This window comes from Coregonus lavaretus (genome assembly GCF_964263955.1).
Source record: "Coregonus lavaretus genome assembly, chromosome: 28".
NCBI classification, from domain to species: domain Eukaryota; kingdom Metazoa; phylum Chordata; class Actinopteri; order Salmoniformes; family Salmonidae; genus Coregonus; species Coregonus lavaretus.
This window is the reverse complement of record NC_140015.1, coordinates 39529489-39546988: the sequence shown is the minus strand read 5'-3', so window position 1 is coordinate 39546988 and position 17500 is coordinate 39529489. Positions and strand designations below refer to the sequence as shown.

The 17500-nt window shown below is 44.5% G+C and overlaps 1 protein-coding gene across 9 annotated transcripts in view; it reads left to right on the top strand.

The window, feature by feature from the left end:
• Positions 1-15885, top strand: part of LOC311104558 (glucagon receptor-like) — a 53934-nt gene extending 38049 nt beyond the window's left edge. For 6 of the 9 annotated variants that reach the window (XM_084146429.1, XM_084146430.1, XM_084146432.1 and 3 more), the window contains 2 exons: positions 7931-7972; positions 8548-15885. In XM_084146429.1, coding sequence (XP_084002555.1) covers positions 7931-7972; positions 8548-8997 — 492 coding nt within the window. In that variant the 3' untranslated portion in view covers positions 8998-15885. The remainder of the gene's footprint in view (positions 1-7930; positions 7973-8547) is intronic. The other 3 variants (XR_014610169.1, XR_014610170.1, XR_014610171.1) reach the window with 3 other exon arrangements.
• The last annotated feature ends 1615 nt before the right edge of the window (positions 15886-17500 follow it).

Sequence of the window (17500 nt, the reverse complement as noted above, 5' to 3'; positions counted from 1 at the left end):
AGAGAGAGAGAGAGAGAGAGGGGGGGGGGGGATTAGAGGTGGAGAGAGGGGGGAGAGAGATCGACAGAGGGGGATTTGAGGTGGGAGAGAGAGAGAGAGACAGAGGGGGATTTGAGGTGGAGAGAGCGGGGGAGAGAGCGAGCGACAGAAACAACATACTCAAAGAGAGTAAGACCCAGAAAGAGAGATGGAAAGAGATGGAGAGAGAGGCACAAAGATAGTGTAACAGAGAGAGATAACAGTTGAGTTAGTCAGTCTCATGCATCAATCTGTGCATTCTAACATCACTAACAACAGCTCTACAAAGACAAGACCCCTTTAGCCACCCAAAGACAGCTCTATGCTACAGACAAGACCCCTTTAGCCACCCAAAGACAGCTCTATGCTACAGACAAGACCCCTTTAGCCTCCCAAAGACAGCTCTAAGCTACAGACAATACCCCTTTAGCCACCCAAAGACAGCTCTATGCTACAGACAAGACCCCTTTAGCCTCCCAAAGACAGCTCTAAGCTACAGACAATACCCCTTTAGCCACCCAAAGACAGCTCTATGCTACAGACAAGACCCCTTTAGCCACCCAAAGACAGCTCTATGCTAGACAAGACCCCCTTAGCCACGCAAAGACAGCTATATGCCACAGACAATACCCAAACTGCCTTTGATCATGTACAGCCCAAGACACAGAACACAGCTTTCCCTCCACTGTTACACTGTGAACGTAAATGTATTTGTGTAATGTTGTACATACAGAGACTATCCTGTCTGAAAGTAAGAAGGATTCTGTATTCTCTGGAGCCATACTCACGTCTCAGTCAGAAATCACACAGTAGTAGCCTGTGTCCAGTAGCCACCCAAAGACAGCTCTATAATAGACAAGACCCCTTTAGCCACCCAACGACAGCTCTATAATAGACAAGACCCCTTTAGCCACCCAAAGACAGCTCTATGCTACTGACAAGACCCCTTTAGCCACCCAAAGACAGCTCTATGCTACAGACAAGACCCCTTTAGCCACCCAAAGACAGCTCTATGCTACAGACAAGACCCCTTTAGCCACCCAAAGACAGCTCTATGCTACGGACAAGACCCCTTTAGCCACCCAAAGACAGCTCTATGCTACGGACAAGACACCTTTAGCCACCCAAAGACAGCTCTATGCTACAGAAAATACCCCTTTAGCCACCCAAAGACAGCTCTATGCTATAGACAAGACCCCTTTAGCCACCCAAAGACAGCTCTCTGATACAGACAAGACCCCTTCAGCCACCCAAAGACCGCTCTATGCTACAGAAAAGACCCCTTTAGCCACCCAAAGACAGCTCTATGCTACAGACAAGACCCCTTTAGCCAATCAAAGACAGCTCTATGCTACAGACAAGACCCCTTTGGCCACCCAAAGACAGCTCTATGCTACAGACAAGACACATTTAATCACACAGTAGGAGCCTGTGCCTTCGACAGTGACGCTAACACCCCTCTACATCTGAGAGAAACAGAGAAAGAGAGAGAGACTCAGTGAGAGAGACTGAGGGAGAGAGAGAGAGACACACAAACATTGAGAAACACAGAGAGAAAATGTACAGTGACTCTAACAGTCCTCTACATCTAAGAGAGAGAGAGAGAGAGAGAGAGAGAGAGAGAGAGAGAGAGAGAGAGAGAGAGAGAGAGAGAGACTTAGTGAGAGAGACTGAGGGAGAGAGAGAGAGAGAGAGAGAGAGAGACATGAACAGCCTTTTACATGTATGTGTCACATACAGTGAGGGAAAAAAGTATTTGATCCTCTGCTGATTTTGTACGTTTGCCCACTGACAAAGACATGATCAGTCTATCATTTTAATGGTAGGTTTATTTGTACAGTGAGAGACAGTAACAACAAAAAAATCCAGAAAAACGCATGTCAAAAATGTTATAAATTGATTTGCATTTTAATGAGGGAAATAAGTATTTGACCCCTCTGCAAAACATGACTTAGTACTTGGTGGCAAAACCCTTGTTGGCAATCACAGTGGTCAGACGTTTCTTGTAGTTGGCCACCAGTTTGCACATATCTCAGGAGGGATTTTGTTCCACTCCTCTTTGCAGATCTTCTCCAAGTCATTAAGGTTTCGAGGCTGACGTTTGGCAACTCGAACCTTCAGCTCCCTCCACAGATTTTCTATGGGATCAAGGTCTGGAGACTGGCTAGGCCACTCCAGGACCTTGATGTGCTTCTTCTTGAGCCACTCCTTTGTTGCCTTGGCCGTGTGTTTTGGGTCATTGTCATGCTGGAATACCCATCCACGACCCATTTTCAATGCCCTGGCTGAGGGAAGGAGGTTCTCACCCAAGATTTGATGGTACATGGCCCCGTCCATCGTCCCTTTGATGCGGTGAAGTTGTCCTGTCCCCTTAGCAGAAAAACACCCCCAAAGCATAATGTTTCCACCTCCATGTTTGACGGTGGGGATGGTGTTCTTGGGGTCATAGGCAGCATTCCTCCTCCTCCAAACACGGCGAGTTGAGTTGATGCCAAAGAGCTCAATTTTGGTCTCATCTGACCACAACACTTTCACCCAGTTCTCCTCTGAATCATTCAGATGTTCATTGGCAAACTTCAGACGGGCATGTATATGTGCTTTCTTGAGCAGGGGGACCTTGCGGGCGCTGCAGGATTTCAGTCCTTCACGGCGTAGTGTGTTACCAATTGTTTTTTTGGTGACTATGGTCCCAGCTGCCTTGAGATCATTGACAAGATCCTCCCGTGTAGTTCTGGGCTGATTCCTCACCGTTCTCATGATCATTGCAACTCCACGAGGTGAGATCTTGCATGGAGCCCCAGGCCGAGGGAGATTGACAGGTCTTTTGTGTTTCTTCCATTTGCGAATAATTGCACCAACTGTTGTCACCTTCTCACCAAGCTGCTTGGCGATGGTCTTGTAGCCCATTCCAGCCTTGTGTAGGTCTACAAACTTGTCCCTGACATCCTTGGAGAGCTCTTTGCTCTTGGCAATGGTGGAGAGTTTGGGATCTGATTGATTGATTGCTTCTGTGGACAGGTGTCCTTTATACAGGTAACAAACTGAGATTAGGAGCACTCCCTTTAAGAGTGTGCTCTAATCTCAGCTCATTACCTGTATAAAAGTCACCTGGGAGCCAGAAATCTTTCTGATTGAGAGGGGGTCAAATACTTATTTCCTTCATTAAAATGCAAATCAATTTATAACATTTTTGACATGCGTTTTTCTGGATTTTGTTGTTGTTATTCTGTCTCCCACTGTTCAAATAAACCTACCATTAAAAGTATAGACTGATCATTTCTTTGTCAGTGGGCAAACGTACAAAATCAGCAGGGGATCAAATACTTTTTTCACTCACTGTATAGTATGATAATTGTGTGGTCCTCTGTAGCTCAGCTGGTAGAGCATGGCGCTTGTAACGCCAAGGTAGTGGGTTCGATCCCCGGGACCACCCGTACACAAAAAAATGTATGCACGCATGACTGTAAGTCGCTTTGGATAAAAGCGTCTGCTAAATGGCATATTTTTATTGTGTGTGCTGACTCAGAACTTTGTGTTTCTACAGGGTCTGCTGGTGGCATACAGTGCTATGAAAAAGTATTTGCCCCCTTTCTAATTTTCTCTACTTTTGCATATTTGTGATACTGAATGTTATCAGATCTTCAACCAAAACCTAATATTAGATAAAGGGAACATAAGTGAACAAATAACACAACAATTACATATTCATTTCATATACAAAGTTATGCAACACCCAATTCCCCTGTGTGAAAAAGTAATTGCCCACTTACACTCAATAACTGGTTGTGCCACCTTTAGCTGCAATGACTCCAACCAAATGCTTCCGGTAGTTGTTGATCAGTCTCTCACGTTGCTGTGGAGGAATTTTGGCCCACTCTTCCATGCAGAACTGCTTTAACTCAGTGACGTGTGGGTTTTCAAGCATGAACTGCTCGTTTCAAGTCCTGCCACAACATCTCAATTGGGATTAGGTCTGGACTTCGACTAGGCCATTCCAAAACTTCCAATTTGTTGCTTTTTAGCAATTTTCATGTAGACTTGATTGTGTGTTTTGGATCATTGTCTTGCTGCATGACCCAGCTGTGCTTCAGCTTCAGCTCACAGACAGATGGTCTGACATTCTCCTGTAGAATTCTCTGATAGAGAGCAGAATTCATAGTTCCTTCTATTAAGGCAAGTCGTCCATGTCCTGAGGCAGCAAAGCATCCCCAAACCATCACACCACCACCACCATGCTTGACCTTTGGTATGATGTTCTTACTGTGGAATGCAGAGTTTGGTTTTCACCAGGCATTACTGGAACCATGTCGTCCAAAAAGTTATACTTTTGAATAATCTTTCCATAGAAAGTTCTTCCAAGAGTCTTGATGATCATCCAGGTGCTTTTTCACAAACTTGAGTCAACATTTTGGACGAGATGGGTCCCATTATGCCTGGCGAAAACCAAACACTGCATTCCACAGTAAGAACATCATATCAAAGGTCAAGCATGGTGGTGGTGGTGTGATGGTTTGGCGATGCTTTGCTGCCTCAGGACCTGGACGACTTGCCTTAATAGAAGGAACCATGAATTCTGCTCTGTATCAGAGAATTCTACAGGAGAATGTCAGACCATCTGTCTGTGAGCTGAAGCTGAAGCACAGCTGGGTCATGCAGCAAGACAATGATCCAAAACACACAATCAAGTCTACAGTGAGGGAAAAAAGTATTTGATCCCCTGCTGATTTTGTACGTTTGCCCACTGACAAAGACATGATCAGTCTATCATTTTAATGGTAGGTTTATTTGAACAGTGAGAGACAGAATAACAACAAAATTCCAGAAAAACGCATGTCAAAAATGTTATACATTGATTTGCATTTTAATGAGGGAAATAAGTATTTGACCCCCTCTCAATCAGAAAGATTTCTGGCTCCCAGGTGTCTTTTGTAGAGGTAACGAGCTGAGATTAGGAGCACACTCTTAAAGGGAGTGCTCCTAATCTCAGATTGTTACCTGTATAAAAGACACCTGTCCACAGAAGCAATCAATCAATCAGATTCCAAACTCTCTACCATGGCCAAGATCAAAGAGCTCTCCAAGAATGTCAGGGACAAGATTGTAGACCCACACAAGGCTGGAATGCGCTACAAGACCATCGCCAAGCAGCTTGGTGAGAAGGTGACAACAGTTGGTGCGATTATTCGCAAATGGAAGAAACACAAAAGAACTGTGAATCTCCCTCATCCTGGGGCTCCATGCAAGATCCCACCTCGTGGAGTTGCAATGATCATGAGAACGGTGAGGAATCAGCCCAGAACTACACGGGAGGATCTTGTCAATGATGTCAAGGCAGCTGGGACCATAGTCACCAAGAAAACAATTGGTAACACACTACGCCGTGAAGGACTGAAATCCTGCAGCGCCTGCAAGGTCCCCCTGCTCAAGAAACACATATACATGCCCGTCTGAAGTTTGCCAATGAACATCTGAATGATTCAGAGGAGAACTGGGTGAAAGTGTTGTGGTCAGATGAGACCAAAATTGAGCTCTTTGGCATCAACTCAACTCGCCGTGTTTGGAGGAAGAGGAATGCTGCCTATGACCCCAAGAACACCATCCCCACCGTCAAACATGGAGGTGGAAACATTATGCTAAGGCTGTGTTTTTCTGCTAAGTGGACAGGACAACTTCACCGCATCAAAGGGACGATTGACGGGGCCATGTACCATCAAATCTTGGTTGAGAACCTCCTTCCCTCAGCCAGGGCATTGAAAATGGGTCATGGATGGATATTCCAGCATGACAATGACCTACAACACACGGCCAAGACACCAAAGGAGTGGCTCAAGAAGAAGCACATTAAGGTCCTGGAGTGGCCTAGCCAGTCTCCAGACCTTAATCCCATAGAAAATCTGTGGAGGGAGCTGAAGGTTCGAGTTGCCAAATGTCAGCCTCGAAACCTTAATGACTTGGAGAAAATCTGCAAAGAGGAGTGGAACAAAATCCCTCCTGAGATGTGTGCAAACCTGGTGGCCAACTACAAGAAACGTCTGACCTCAGTGATTGCCAACAAGGGTTTTGCCACAAAGTACTAAGTCATGTTTTGCAGAGGGGTCAAATACTTATTTCCCTCATGAAAATGCAAATCAATTTATAAAATTTTTGACATGCGTTTTTCTGGATTTTTTTGTTGTTATTCTGTCTCTCACTGTTCAAATAAACTTGATCATGTCTTTGTCAGTGGGCAAACATACAAAATCAGCAGGGGATCAAATACTTTTTTCCCTCACTGTACATGAAAATTGCTAAAAAGCAACAAATTGGAAGTTTTGGAATGGCCTAGTCAAAGTCCAGATCTAATCCCAATTGAGATGTTGTGGCAGGACTTGAAACAAGCAGTTCATGCTTGAAAACCCACACGTCACTGAGTTAAAGCACTTCTGCATGGAAGAGTGGGCCAAAATTCCTCCACAGCTACGTGAGAGACTGATCAACAACTACAGGAAGCATTTGGTTGGAGTCATTGTAGCTAAAGGTGGCACAACCAGTTATTGAGTGTAAGTGGGCAATTACTTTTTCACACAGGGGAATTGGGTGTTGCATAACTTTGTTTATGAAATAAATATGTAATTGTTGTGTTATTTGTTCACTTATGTTCCCTTTATCTAATATTCGGTTTTGGTTGAAGATCTGATAATATTCATTATCACAAATATGCAAAAGTAGAGAAAATTAGAAAGGGGTCAAATACTTTTTCATAGCACTGTATGATAATAGTTGTGTGTGTTGACTCAGAACTTGGTGTTTCTACAGGGTCTTCTGATTGCATATGATAATGGTTGTGAGTGTTGACTCAGCACTTGGTGTTTCTACAGGGTCTGCTGGTGGCATATGATAATGGTTGTGTGTGTTGACTCAGATCTTGGTGTTTCTACAGGGTCTGCTGGGGCATATGATAATGGTTGTGAGTGTTGACTCAGAACTTGGTGTTTCTACAGGGTCTGCTGGTGGCATATGATAATGGTTGTGTGTGTTGACACATAACTTGTGTTTCTACAGGGTCTGCTGGTGGCATATGATAATGGTTGTGTGTGTTGGCTCAGAACTTGGTGTTTCTACAGGGTATGCTGGTGGCATATGATAATGGTTGTGTGTGTTGACTCAGAACTTGATGTTTCTACAGGGTCTGCTGGTGGCATATGATAATAGTTGTGTGTGTTGACTCAGAACTTGGTTTTTCTACAGGGTCTGCTGGTGGCATATGATAATGGTTGTGTGTGTGTTGACTCGGAACTTGGTGTTTCTACAGGGTCTGCTGGGGCATATGATAATGGTTGTGAGTGTTGACTCAGAACTTGGTGTTTCTACAGGGTCTGCTGGGTGCATATGATAATGGTTGTGTGTGTTGACACAGAACTTGGTGTTTCTACAGGGTCTGCTGGTGGCATATGATAATGGTTGTGTGTGTTGGCTCAGAACTTGGTGTTTCTACAGGGTCTGCTGGTGGCATATGATAATGGTTGTGTGTGTTGACTCAGAACTTGGTGTTTCTACAGGGTCTGCTGATGGCATATGAGAATGGTTGTGTGTGTTGACTCAGAACTTGGTGTTTCTACAGGGTCTGCTGGTGGCATATGATAATGGTTGTGTGTGTTGACTCAGAACTTGGTGTTTCTACAGGGTCTGCTGGTGGCATATGATAATGGTTGTGTGTGTTGACTCAGAACTTGGTGTTTCTACAGGGTCTGCTGGTGGCATATGATAATGGTTGTGTGTGTTGACTCAGAACTTGGTGTTTCTACAGGGTCTGCTGGTGGCATATGATAATGGTTGTGTGTGTTGACTCAGAACTTGGTGTTTCTACAGGGTCTGCTGGTGGCATATGATAATGGTTGTGTGTGTGTTGACTCAGAACTTGGTGTTTCTACAGGGTCTGCTGGTGGCTATCTTATACTGCTTTGTCAACAAAGAGGTAAGTCCTCTCCTCCTATTCCTCTCTTTCTCCGTCTTTCATACTTCTTTCATGGAGGATGTGTCCTCTCTGCTTCCTGTTTCTCTTGTCTTGTCCTAGCTCTTATCCACACAACGTGGTCTCACATTTACCAGAACAACTCTCAATTTGACATGAACATCACACATATAATCTCTCTCTCTCTCTCTCGCCCCCCCCTCTCTCTCTCTCTCTCTCTCTCTCTCTCTCTCTCTCTCTCTGTCTCTCTCTCTCTCGCCCTCTCTCTCTCTCTCTCTCTCTCTCTCTCTCTCTCTCTCTCTCTCTCTCTCTCTCTCTCTCTCTCTCTCTCTCTCTCTCTCTCTCTGCCTCTCTCACTCTCTCTCTCTCTCTCTCTCTCTCTCTCTCTCTCTCTCTCTCTCTCTCTCTCTCTCTCTCTCTCTCTCTCTCTCTCTCTCTCTGTCTCTCTCTCTCGCCCTCTATCTCTCTCTCCTTCTTTCACTCTCTCTCCTTCTTTCACTCTCTCTCTCCCTTCCTCCCTCTCCCCCCTTGTTCTCTCCCTCTCTCTCATCTCTCCCTCTCCCCCTCTCCCACCCAAGGTTCAATCAGAGATCCTGAAGAAGTGGAAGCGTTGGAAGCTGGGTCGTAACATCGAGGAGGAGTACCGCCACACCTACAGCCAGCCGCCCCACCTCAACACCAAGAGCAACAGCCTGGTGGGTCACGGGGGTCGCGACCCCTCGCACCCCTCCTCCCTGCTCCTCCAACCCCACCTCCCTGACATCACCACCTGCTCCCCTGCTCCCCCTGGCCAGGGCCCAGGCTGCTCCCCAGAGGAGAAGCACCTCCTGGTGGTGAGCTGTCAGAATGGCATGGGGCGGAGTAGGAAGAACACGGGGTCGTCCATGCAGCTCCCCTCCCCACCACGTGAGGGCGCCATCAGCTGTAGTCACATGCTGATAGAGGATAATATGGATGACATCTGCTTGACAGACAGGGTGTCAGAGTGTTACGAGGCTCCTAGGAGAAATGCAGAGAGCCACCTCTGAGACTGGAGAGGACGGGGGAGGTTAATGATGTAACACCCTGGTAACACTCTGGAGCTGGGGAGTGTGTTTCAGGAGAGGTGTTTGTCTCAATGGACTAATGTTAATGAGAGAGATGGGCTTGAGAGACCCAGGACCAGTGCGTGTCTCAGTGGCCATCACCCTGGACCAATGTTAATGAGAGAGATGGGCTTGAGAGACCCAGGACCAGTGTGTGTCTCAATGTTGGTATCGTAACCCTGGAACAGTTAGTGGGAGAGAGAGGCAGTACTCGGCCCTCTCCAATCCACAGCCAAAGGAGAGAAACATAGGACAAGCTAGATGGATCAGTTGACATCAGTTGACAGTTGACATCAATTGACATCAGTTGACAGATGACATCAGTTGACATCAGTTGACAGTTGACATCCGTTGATAGCTGACAGTTTAAACTTGACAGTTGATGAGTTGACAACCATACAACAATCAGATAACAATGTCCACCTTTGACCCAGACCAGACCTCCCATGTTGGACCCCCCTGACCCAGACCAGACATCCCATGTTGGACCCCCCTGACCCAGACCAGACCTCCCATGTTGGACCCCCCTGACCCAGACCAGACCTCCCATGTTGGACCCCCCTGACCCAGACCAGACCTCCCATGTTGGACCCCCCTGACCCAGACCAGACCTCCCATGTTGGACCCCCCTGACCCAGACCAGACATCCCATGTTGGACCCCCCTGACCCAGACCAGACCTCCCATGTTGGACCCCCCTGACCCAGACCAGACCTCCCATGTTGGACCCCCCTGACCCAGACCAGACCGCCCATGTTGGACCCATCTGACCCAGACCAGACCTCCCATGTTGGACCCATCTGACGTCCTATGACTGTGGATGTCCTGCGAGCCACATGGATTCATATAAGTGTTTTCTCTTCAACAGACTGTCAGACAGACAGCATGGTACGCAGCAGGACTCACTGCTGCATGTTCAAAAAGCCAAAACTGAGAAGAAAAAAGAACTTCCAAAGCTACGTGTGTAAAATAATACACAGAAACCTCAAGTTGCTAAATACAGGGTCTTAGCTTTAGCCTCTGGTATATGTTGTTGTTGTGTTAAATAGCTATGTGTTTTGTGGTACTGGAGACAGTAAAGGAAGAATAAACTGGACATTCAAAAAACACAAACAAAAACAGGCCACATGACTAACAGGACTAACAGAAAAACAGATGAAACCATGACAGAACATGAATACATATTCATAGCCTTCGTAGGTCTTTATAAAGCTTTTGATGAGATACCGCCTTGACCTTGCTGTCCATTCTGATTGGATGAAGAGAGAGACAGAGAGAGAGAGACAGAGAGAGAGAGGTAGAGAGGCAGAGAGAGAGAGAGAGAGAGATGGTGGTGATGATGATGATGGTGATGATGATGACGCTGATGATGGTGGTGATAATGATGGTGATGGTGATGATGATGATGGTGATGATGATGATGATGGTGGTAATGATGATGATGGTGATGATGATGATGCTGATGATGGTGATGATGATGATGGTTATGATGGTGATGGTGATGGTGATGATTGTGATAGTGTTGATTATCATCACATTCTATACATTAATGTAAAGCCACCAATTTCAGATTTGTATCTTATTCTTTTTTAAATTTAATTTAATTTTTGTAACACAACGAAAGGTTGCAATTGTGAGTTGTAAGTGTTGTATACGTGTCAAGTGTTTTTTTTTTTCTGAAGTGTTTTTAGATGATGGGATCAGAAATTAGAAGAGAAGACAGTGTTTTTATTAGTTCAGTCTGGCTACCCAAGTCTGTTAGAAATACAGTATGCTGTGCATGTTAATGCAGAGCTGGACTGGGATCAGAAATAGGCCTGGGCATTTCTAGCCCATCTGACATTTGCACCAATGCAGCAGCTCTCACTGTTCAACTCTTCAAGGAAATGTTTTTTGTTGTTGTCATGTTTAAAATAGCCTTTCTGCCACGCATGCAAATTAATGTTAATATAATCATCTGTAATGGGTATGAGCCAATGGGAAACAGCATCATCAAGCTTTCCAGAGCTGTATGTCCCATGGGGTAACTGCATTCAGTTACAGTATGTTTTCCCCCGCCGACCTCCCCTACTGTGTGAATTACCCTACTCTATGGGGATAAGGCCCGTATCGAGTCCACATAGGGAGTACAGAGTAGACCTGGCTTCAAATATTATTTGATTTATTTCATATACTTTAGCTGTGCTTCATTGAGCTTGCCTGGCACAGTGGGACCAATGGAATGGTCTTTAAATTGCAAACCCCGCCCACCTGGCACTCCATGCAGCACTCCAAGTGGTCAAAGTATGGAAAAGAAAACAAATACTATTTGAACGGTTACCGGTCCCCATGGAATTACGTATTCAAACTATGGAGTCATAATATAATTAAGCAATAAGGCCCGAGGAGGTGTGGTAAATGGCCAATATACCACGGCTAAAGGCTGTTCTTATGCACGACGCAACGCAGAGTGCCTGGATACAGCCCTTAGCCGTGGTATATTGGCCATATACCACAAACCCCCGAGGTGCCTTATTGCTATTAAAACTGGTTACCAACGTAATTAGAGCAGTAAAAATAAACGTTTTGTCATACCCATGGTATTCGGTCTGATATACCACAGCTGTCAGCCAATCAGCATTCAGGGCTCGAACCACCCAGTTTACAAAATCAGTTTAGTCCCAGATTCAGTATTTCTAGTACTTTTCTTTTCATGAGCAAACGCTGACTGATACATAACGGAAGTACGGTGTCCATATTAGGAACGCCTCAGTCTCAAGTCCTGCTGAGGCTGTCCTAATATGGACACCGTGTAGAAGAACAAAATCGAGTCTCAATTTGCTGAGGTGTGATGGTATATTAACCACATCAGAAAAAACGTACAGTACACCATAATCAAACCCTGTGACGGTGTTGACAGGAGCACAAGAGGTCTCATTTTACGCAGTTTTTCTGGAATAGGACATCTTCGTGAGAAGGGGGATACAGACTGTATAGAGGACAAATACATGTATTATTTTTGTTACCAACCAATTGACAGGAATAACTAAACTCAACATGACTTTGTGAGGCTATTTACACAACGTTAATTTATAATTGGTAAATATGTAAATAATTGTACGTTAATGACATTCAAATGATTTGTTTCTTTGTCGTATGTTTGTGTGTGTGTGTGTTTGTGTGATTGTTGAATGTGTGCGTGCATGCCTACCTTTGTGTGTGCATTGTGTGTGTGTGCCTGTGTGAGTGTGTGTGATGTGTGTGAGTGTGTGATGTGTGTGTGTGTGTGTGTGTGTGTGTGTCTGTGTGAGTGTGTGTGCTGTGTGTGTGTGTGTGTGTGTCTGTGTGAGTGTGTGTGCTGTGTGTGTGCCTGTACTGGCAGATATTACCTGAGTCCAGAGAGGTGGATGACGCCCACAGAGTGACAGGAGGAGATATAGGAGGAACCATCCCCTGGTCTAGCTCTTCCTCAGCTGCTGTTGTGTTGCAGCAGAGCACTTTCATTAGCTGTTGTGTTGCAGCAGAGCTGTCCCATTGGCTGTTGTGTTGCAGCAGAGCAGTTCGGTTGGCTGTACTGTTGTAACAGTGTCCCATTGGTCGCTGTTTTGCAGCAGAGCTGTCCCATCGGCTGCCGTGTGTGTTTGACGGAGCAGTTCCATTGGCTCCAGAAACTGTGGCTTCACGAGATACACTGAGGCCAGAACTCTCATTGAGTTAGTCTCATTGGTTACTGTGTTGTAATAGAGCATTCCCATTGGTTGTTGTTGTACGTCCCATAAGCCAGAGGCCAATAGGATCCCAGTAAAAATGGTCAGGGACTACAGTACACTCAGTCTATTTTATCCCAATTTGCATGTAGATCACATACGGAGCCAGCACGCATGAAATGACACATTTTTCCTCCCGTGCAAATGAAATGAAATAGAAAAAAAAAACGTATAAAGACAAAGATCAGCAATTCTGTGCCTTCTCTACCTCCACTGATGCTACTGCACATCACTGTAGAATCCCCAACACGATATAGAAACATCACTGTAGAATCCCCAATATGATATAGAAACATCACTGTAGAATCCCCAACATGATATAGAAACATCACTGTAGAATCCCCAACATGATATAGAAACATCACTGTAGAATCCCCAACACGATACAGAAACATCACTGTAGAATCCCCAACATGATACAAAAACATCACTGTAGAATCCCCAACATGATACAGAAACATCACTGTAGAATCCCCAACATGATGCAGAAACATCACTGTAGAATCCCCAACATAATATAGAAGCATCACTGTAGAATCCCCAACATGATATAGAAGCATCACTGTGGAATCCCCAACATGATATAAAAACATCACTGTAGAATCCCCAACATTATATTGAAACATAACTGTAGAATCCCCAACATGATACAGAAACATCATTGTAGAATCCCCAACATGATATAGAAACATCACTGTAGAATCCCCAACATGATATAGAAACATCACTGTAGAATCCCCAACATGATATAGAAACATCACTGTAGAATCCCCAACATGATATAGAAACATCACTGTAGAATCCCCAACATGATATAGAAACATCACTGTAGAATCCCCAACATGATATAGAAGCATCACTGTAGAATCCCCAACATGACATAGAAGCATCACTGTAGAATCCCCAACATGATACAGAAACATCACTGTAGAATCCCCAACATGATATAGAAACATTATAGAATCCCCAACATGATGTAGATACATCACTGTAGAATCCCCAACATGATATAGAAACATCACTGTAGAATCCCCAACATGATATAGAAGCTAGCTAGTCTAGCATCGGAGTGACTGAAGCAGCACCAACATTTGGGCTGTCCCAGATGGCACCCTATCCCCTATATAGTACACTGCTTTTGACCAGGGCTATATAGGGAATAGGGTGCCATTTGGGATGCATCAATGTATTAGATCATTTGTCTGACCTGGTTGGCCTCGTAGATCACTGCCCTCCCAGGTGAGGAGATACATCGCAACCCTCCCAGGTGAGGAGATACATCGCAACCCTCCCAGGTGAGGAGATACATCGCAACCCTCCCAGGTGAGGAGATACACCACAACCCTCCCAGGTGAGGAGATACACCACAACCCTCCCAGGTGAGGAGATACATCACAACCCTCCCAGGTGAGGAGATACATCGCAACCCTCCCAGGTGAGGAGATACACCACAACCCTCCCAGGTGAGGAGATACATCGCAACCCTCCCAGGTGAGTAGATACATCGCAACCCTCCCAGGTGAGGAGATACATCGCAACCCTCCCAGGTGAGGAGATACATCGCAACCCTCCCAGGTGAGGAGATACACCACAACCCTCCCAGGTGAGGAGATACATCACAACCCTCCCAGGTGAGGAGATACATCGCAACCCTCCCAGGTGAGGAGATACACCACAACCCTCCCAGGTGAGGAGATACATCACAACCCTCCCAGGTGAGTAGATACATCGCAACCCTCCCAGGTGAGGAGATACATCGCAACCCTCCCAGGTGAGGAGATACATCGCAACCCTCCCAGGTGAGGAGATACATCGCAACCCTCCCAGGTGAGGAGATACATCACAACCCTCCCAGGTGAGGAGATACATCGCAACCCTCCCAGGTGAGGAGATACATCGCAACCCTCCCAGGTGAGGAGATACATCACAACCCTCCCAGGTGAGGAGAGAGTCATGTTTCCAGGTGAGGAGAGGGTCATGTTTCCAGGTGAGGAGAGGGTCATGTTTCCAGGTGAATAGACTCTCTCTCTCCCTCTCACATAGTAGTGTAGGCTACTGTAGCTTTCAAAGCTAGTACACTGAAAAACACTTTATTTGTATCCCAAATGGTACACTATTCCTTTTGTTGTGCACTACTTTTGACCAGGGCCCATAGGAAGTAGTGCACTGTAAAGGGAATAGGGTGCAATTTGGGATACTCCCTCTGTAGAAATCTATCCAAATGTCCTGTAGGTTTAAAAGGCAGTGTTAGTGAACAGAGCCAGAGCCAGTCAGTATGTGAACATTTAACAGTTTGTATGGTACATACTGGTGCCATTTAGATGGGATTTAATCACAGTGTTTTGTTGATTATGCAGATTGTTGCCTTCTCTGTTGTTAGTGTAATTATTCCACGACTTGAATATTACAGTACTAATGAAAGTGTATTTTGCTTACATTTCTGGCCCATTATTCCAGTAGATTGTTTGGCATTAGATGCAGTGGAAATTCTGTTTCTCTCTTACAAATATATACACTTATTGGTACACTTCAGACCGGTCCATTTGGTGATAGTTTATTTTTTTGGGACCCAGCTAGTACCACTGTGTTTTCTGAAGCCAGGGTTTTTAACAAAACAAGTTGCGTAGTTATCGCTTTGTTGTTTACAAATCCCAGATTGCCCCTTTTAGACAAGTCTGTTTTTTGTATTGGTCCAGCTAGTTCCTCGGTATTCTGAAACCATGGTTGATGGTTTATTGGTCCAGCTAGTTCCTCTGTATTCTGAAACCATGGTTGATGGTTTATTGGTCAAGCTAGTTCCTCTATCTTCTGAAGCCATGGTTGATGGTTTATTGGTCCAGCTAGTTCCTCTGTATTCTGAAACCATGGTTGATGGTTTATTGGTCCAGCTAGTTCCTCTATCTTCTGAAGCCATGGTTGATGGTTTATTGTTCCAGCTAGTTTATCTATATATTCTGAAGCCATGGTTGATGGTTTATTGGTCCAGCTAGTTCTTCTATATTCTGAAGCCATGGTTGATGGTTTATTGGTCCAGCTAGTTCCTCTATCTTCTGAAGCCATGGTTGAGGGTTTATTGTCCAGCTAGTTCCTCTATCTTCTGAAGCCATGGTTGATGGTTTGGGTTACTCCCTCTCTGGATCTGAGCAGTTCTGTCTGAATGTATTATTGGTCCCAAATTAAACTAAACATACATTTGAATGCTTTATAAAGAAGCTATGTAGTGCTTATGAATGCTCTATGAAGCCTTTATAAGTTGTTGTCTGTTTAAAGTGGGACCATTTCTTCACAACCCCTCAGTGAGTATGTGTCACAGTTTCATCTTCTTTCCATGGTGGTTATTGTATATAAGGTGTGGACAGAAAGACGGACGGACAGACAGACGGACGGACAGTGGCAGACAGTGACTGACTTCCTTGATATGTATATACATATGTTTCTTGTGTTATGTTACAAACTTTTGTCCAAACTGATGGAAAAAAAATAAATGACTGTGGGAAACATGAACTTTCTTGGCTTTGTATGTAAATATATGATATGGGCTTGTTTAGATGCATGGAAAATTGAAGTATAGACTTTCAATAGGCATTGTACATATATTCATATTGCAAATACATCCTACATCCTACATAAATCTGAATATTTTTGTAAATAATTTTATAAATAAATAACCGTCAGCAGCGCGGGGAGTAAACATTTCTCTCAGCCCCCCCCCCCCCCCCCCCCCCCCCCCGCCCCCTCCCCGTTGACAAATACACTTCGGCACCCCACCCCTAAACATCTCCCCATGACAAACACTGCATATTTCTTTCATTATATGAATCACATTATATGTCAATCTCCATGTGTGTCCCACTCAATTCCACCCCGGAGCCCTATTGGTCATGGTCAAAAGTAGTGCTCTACAGATGTAGGATCTTAATTTGATCTCCCTGTTGCAGGACAACAATCCTGCAGTGACAGGAAACTGTGAATTATTATGTGGATTATAATAACATCTGAATTTGTGAGGTTGCCACTTTGAAATGTCACTTGAAGGCCGAAAACAAGTCTGACATTTCAAAGTGGAAATCACAAACTTCAGAAGCCCTTTAAACCTCAAATACACTATAAGTTTTACATGTCCCACATTGCATGAATGTTGTCCTGCAACAGGGAGATCAAATTAAGATCCTACATCTGTATATAGGGAATTGGGTGCCATTTGTCAGAGCCCACACGTCCACACTTCCCTAAGGGTAAAAGAAAAGAAAACATTTCTAGAATGTGTTGAGTTAAAATGACATGGGGTTGATGAAAATAATATCTGATGGGTTTGAATTCGAATCTTATTATTATCTTATTATAATGTTTTTTTAAATGTATGTATTTCAAATGTTTGTATATTACAGTAGAAATGTTTGTGTAAGATTGCATTTAGAGGTCAATAGCAGAATCACTAGAAAAATGCAGACATCTGATTCAATGGATAAGACTGTTCCCAGCGGGTAAAATAACGTTGTAGTGACGTCATCTCAACCACCTTGGTTGTAGCTCTATAGTTTTAGATAACAACAGATCATCTCAACATACATCATGTTAACATACATCATACAGATCATTTTAATATGGAAATGAATGGTCTTTGGCTATCTATTCCTATACTGTTCATGTCAATGTGTGTGTGCGTGCGTGTGTACTTGCGTGAGTGTTTGTGTACTTGAT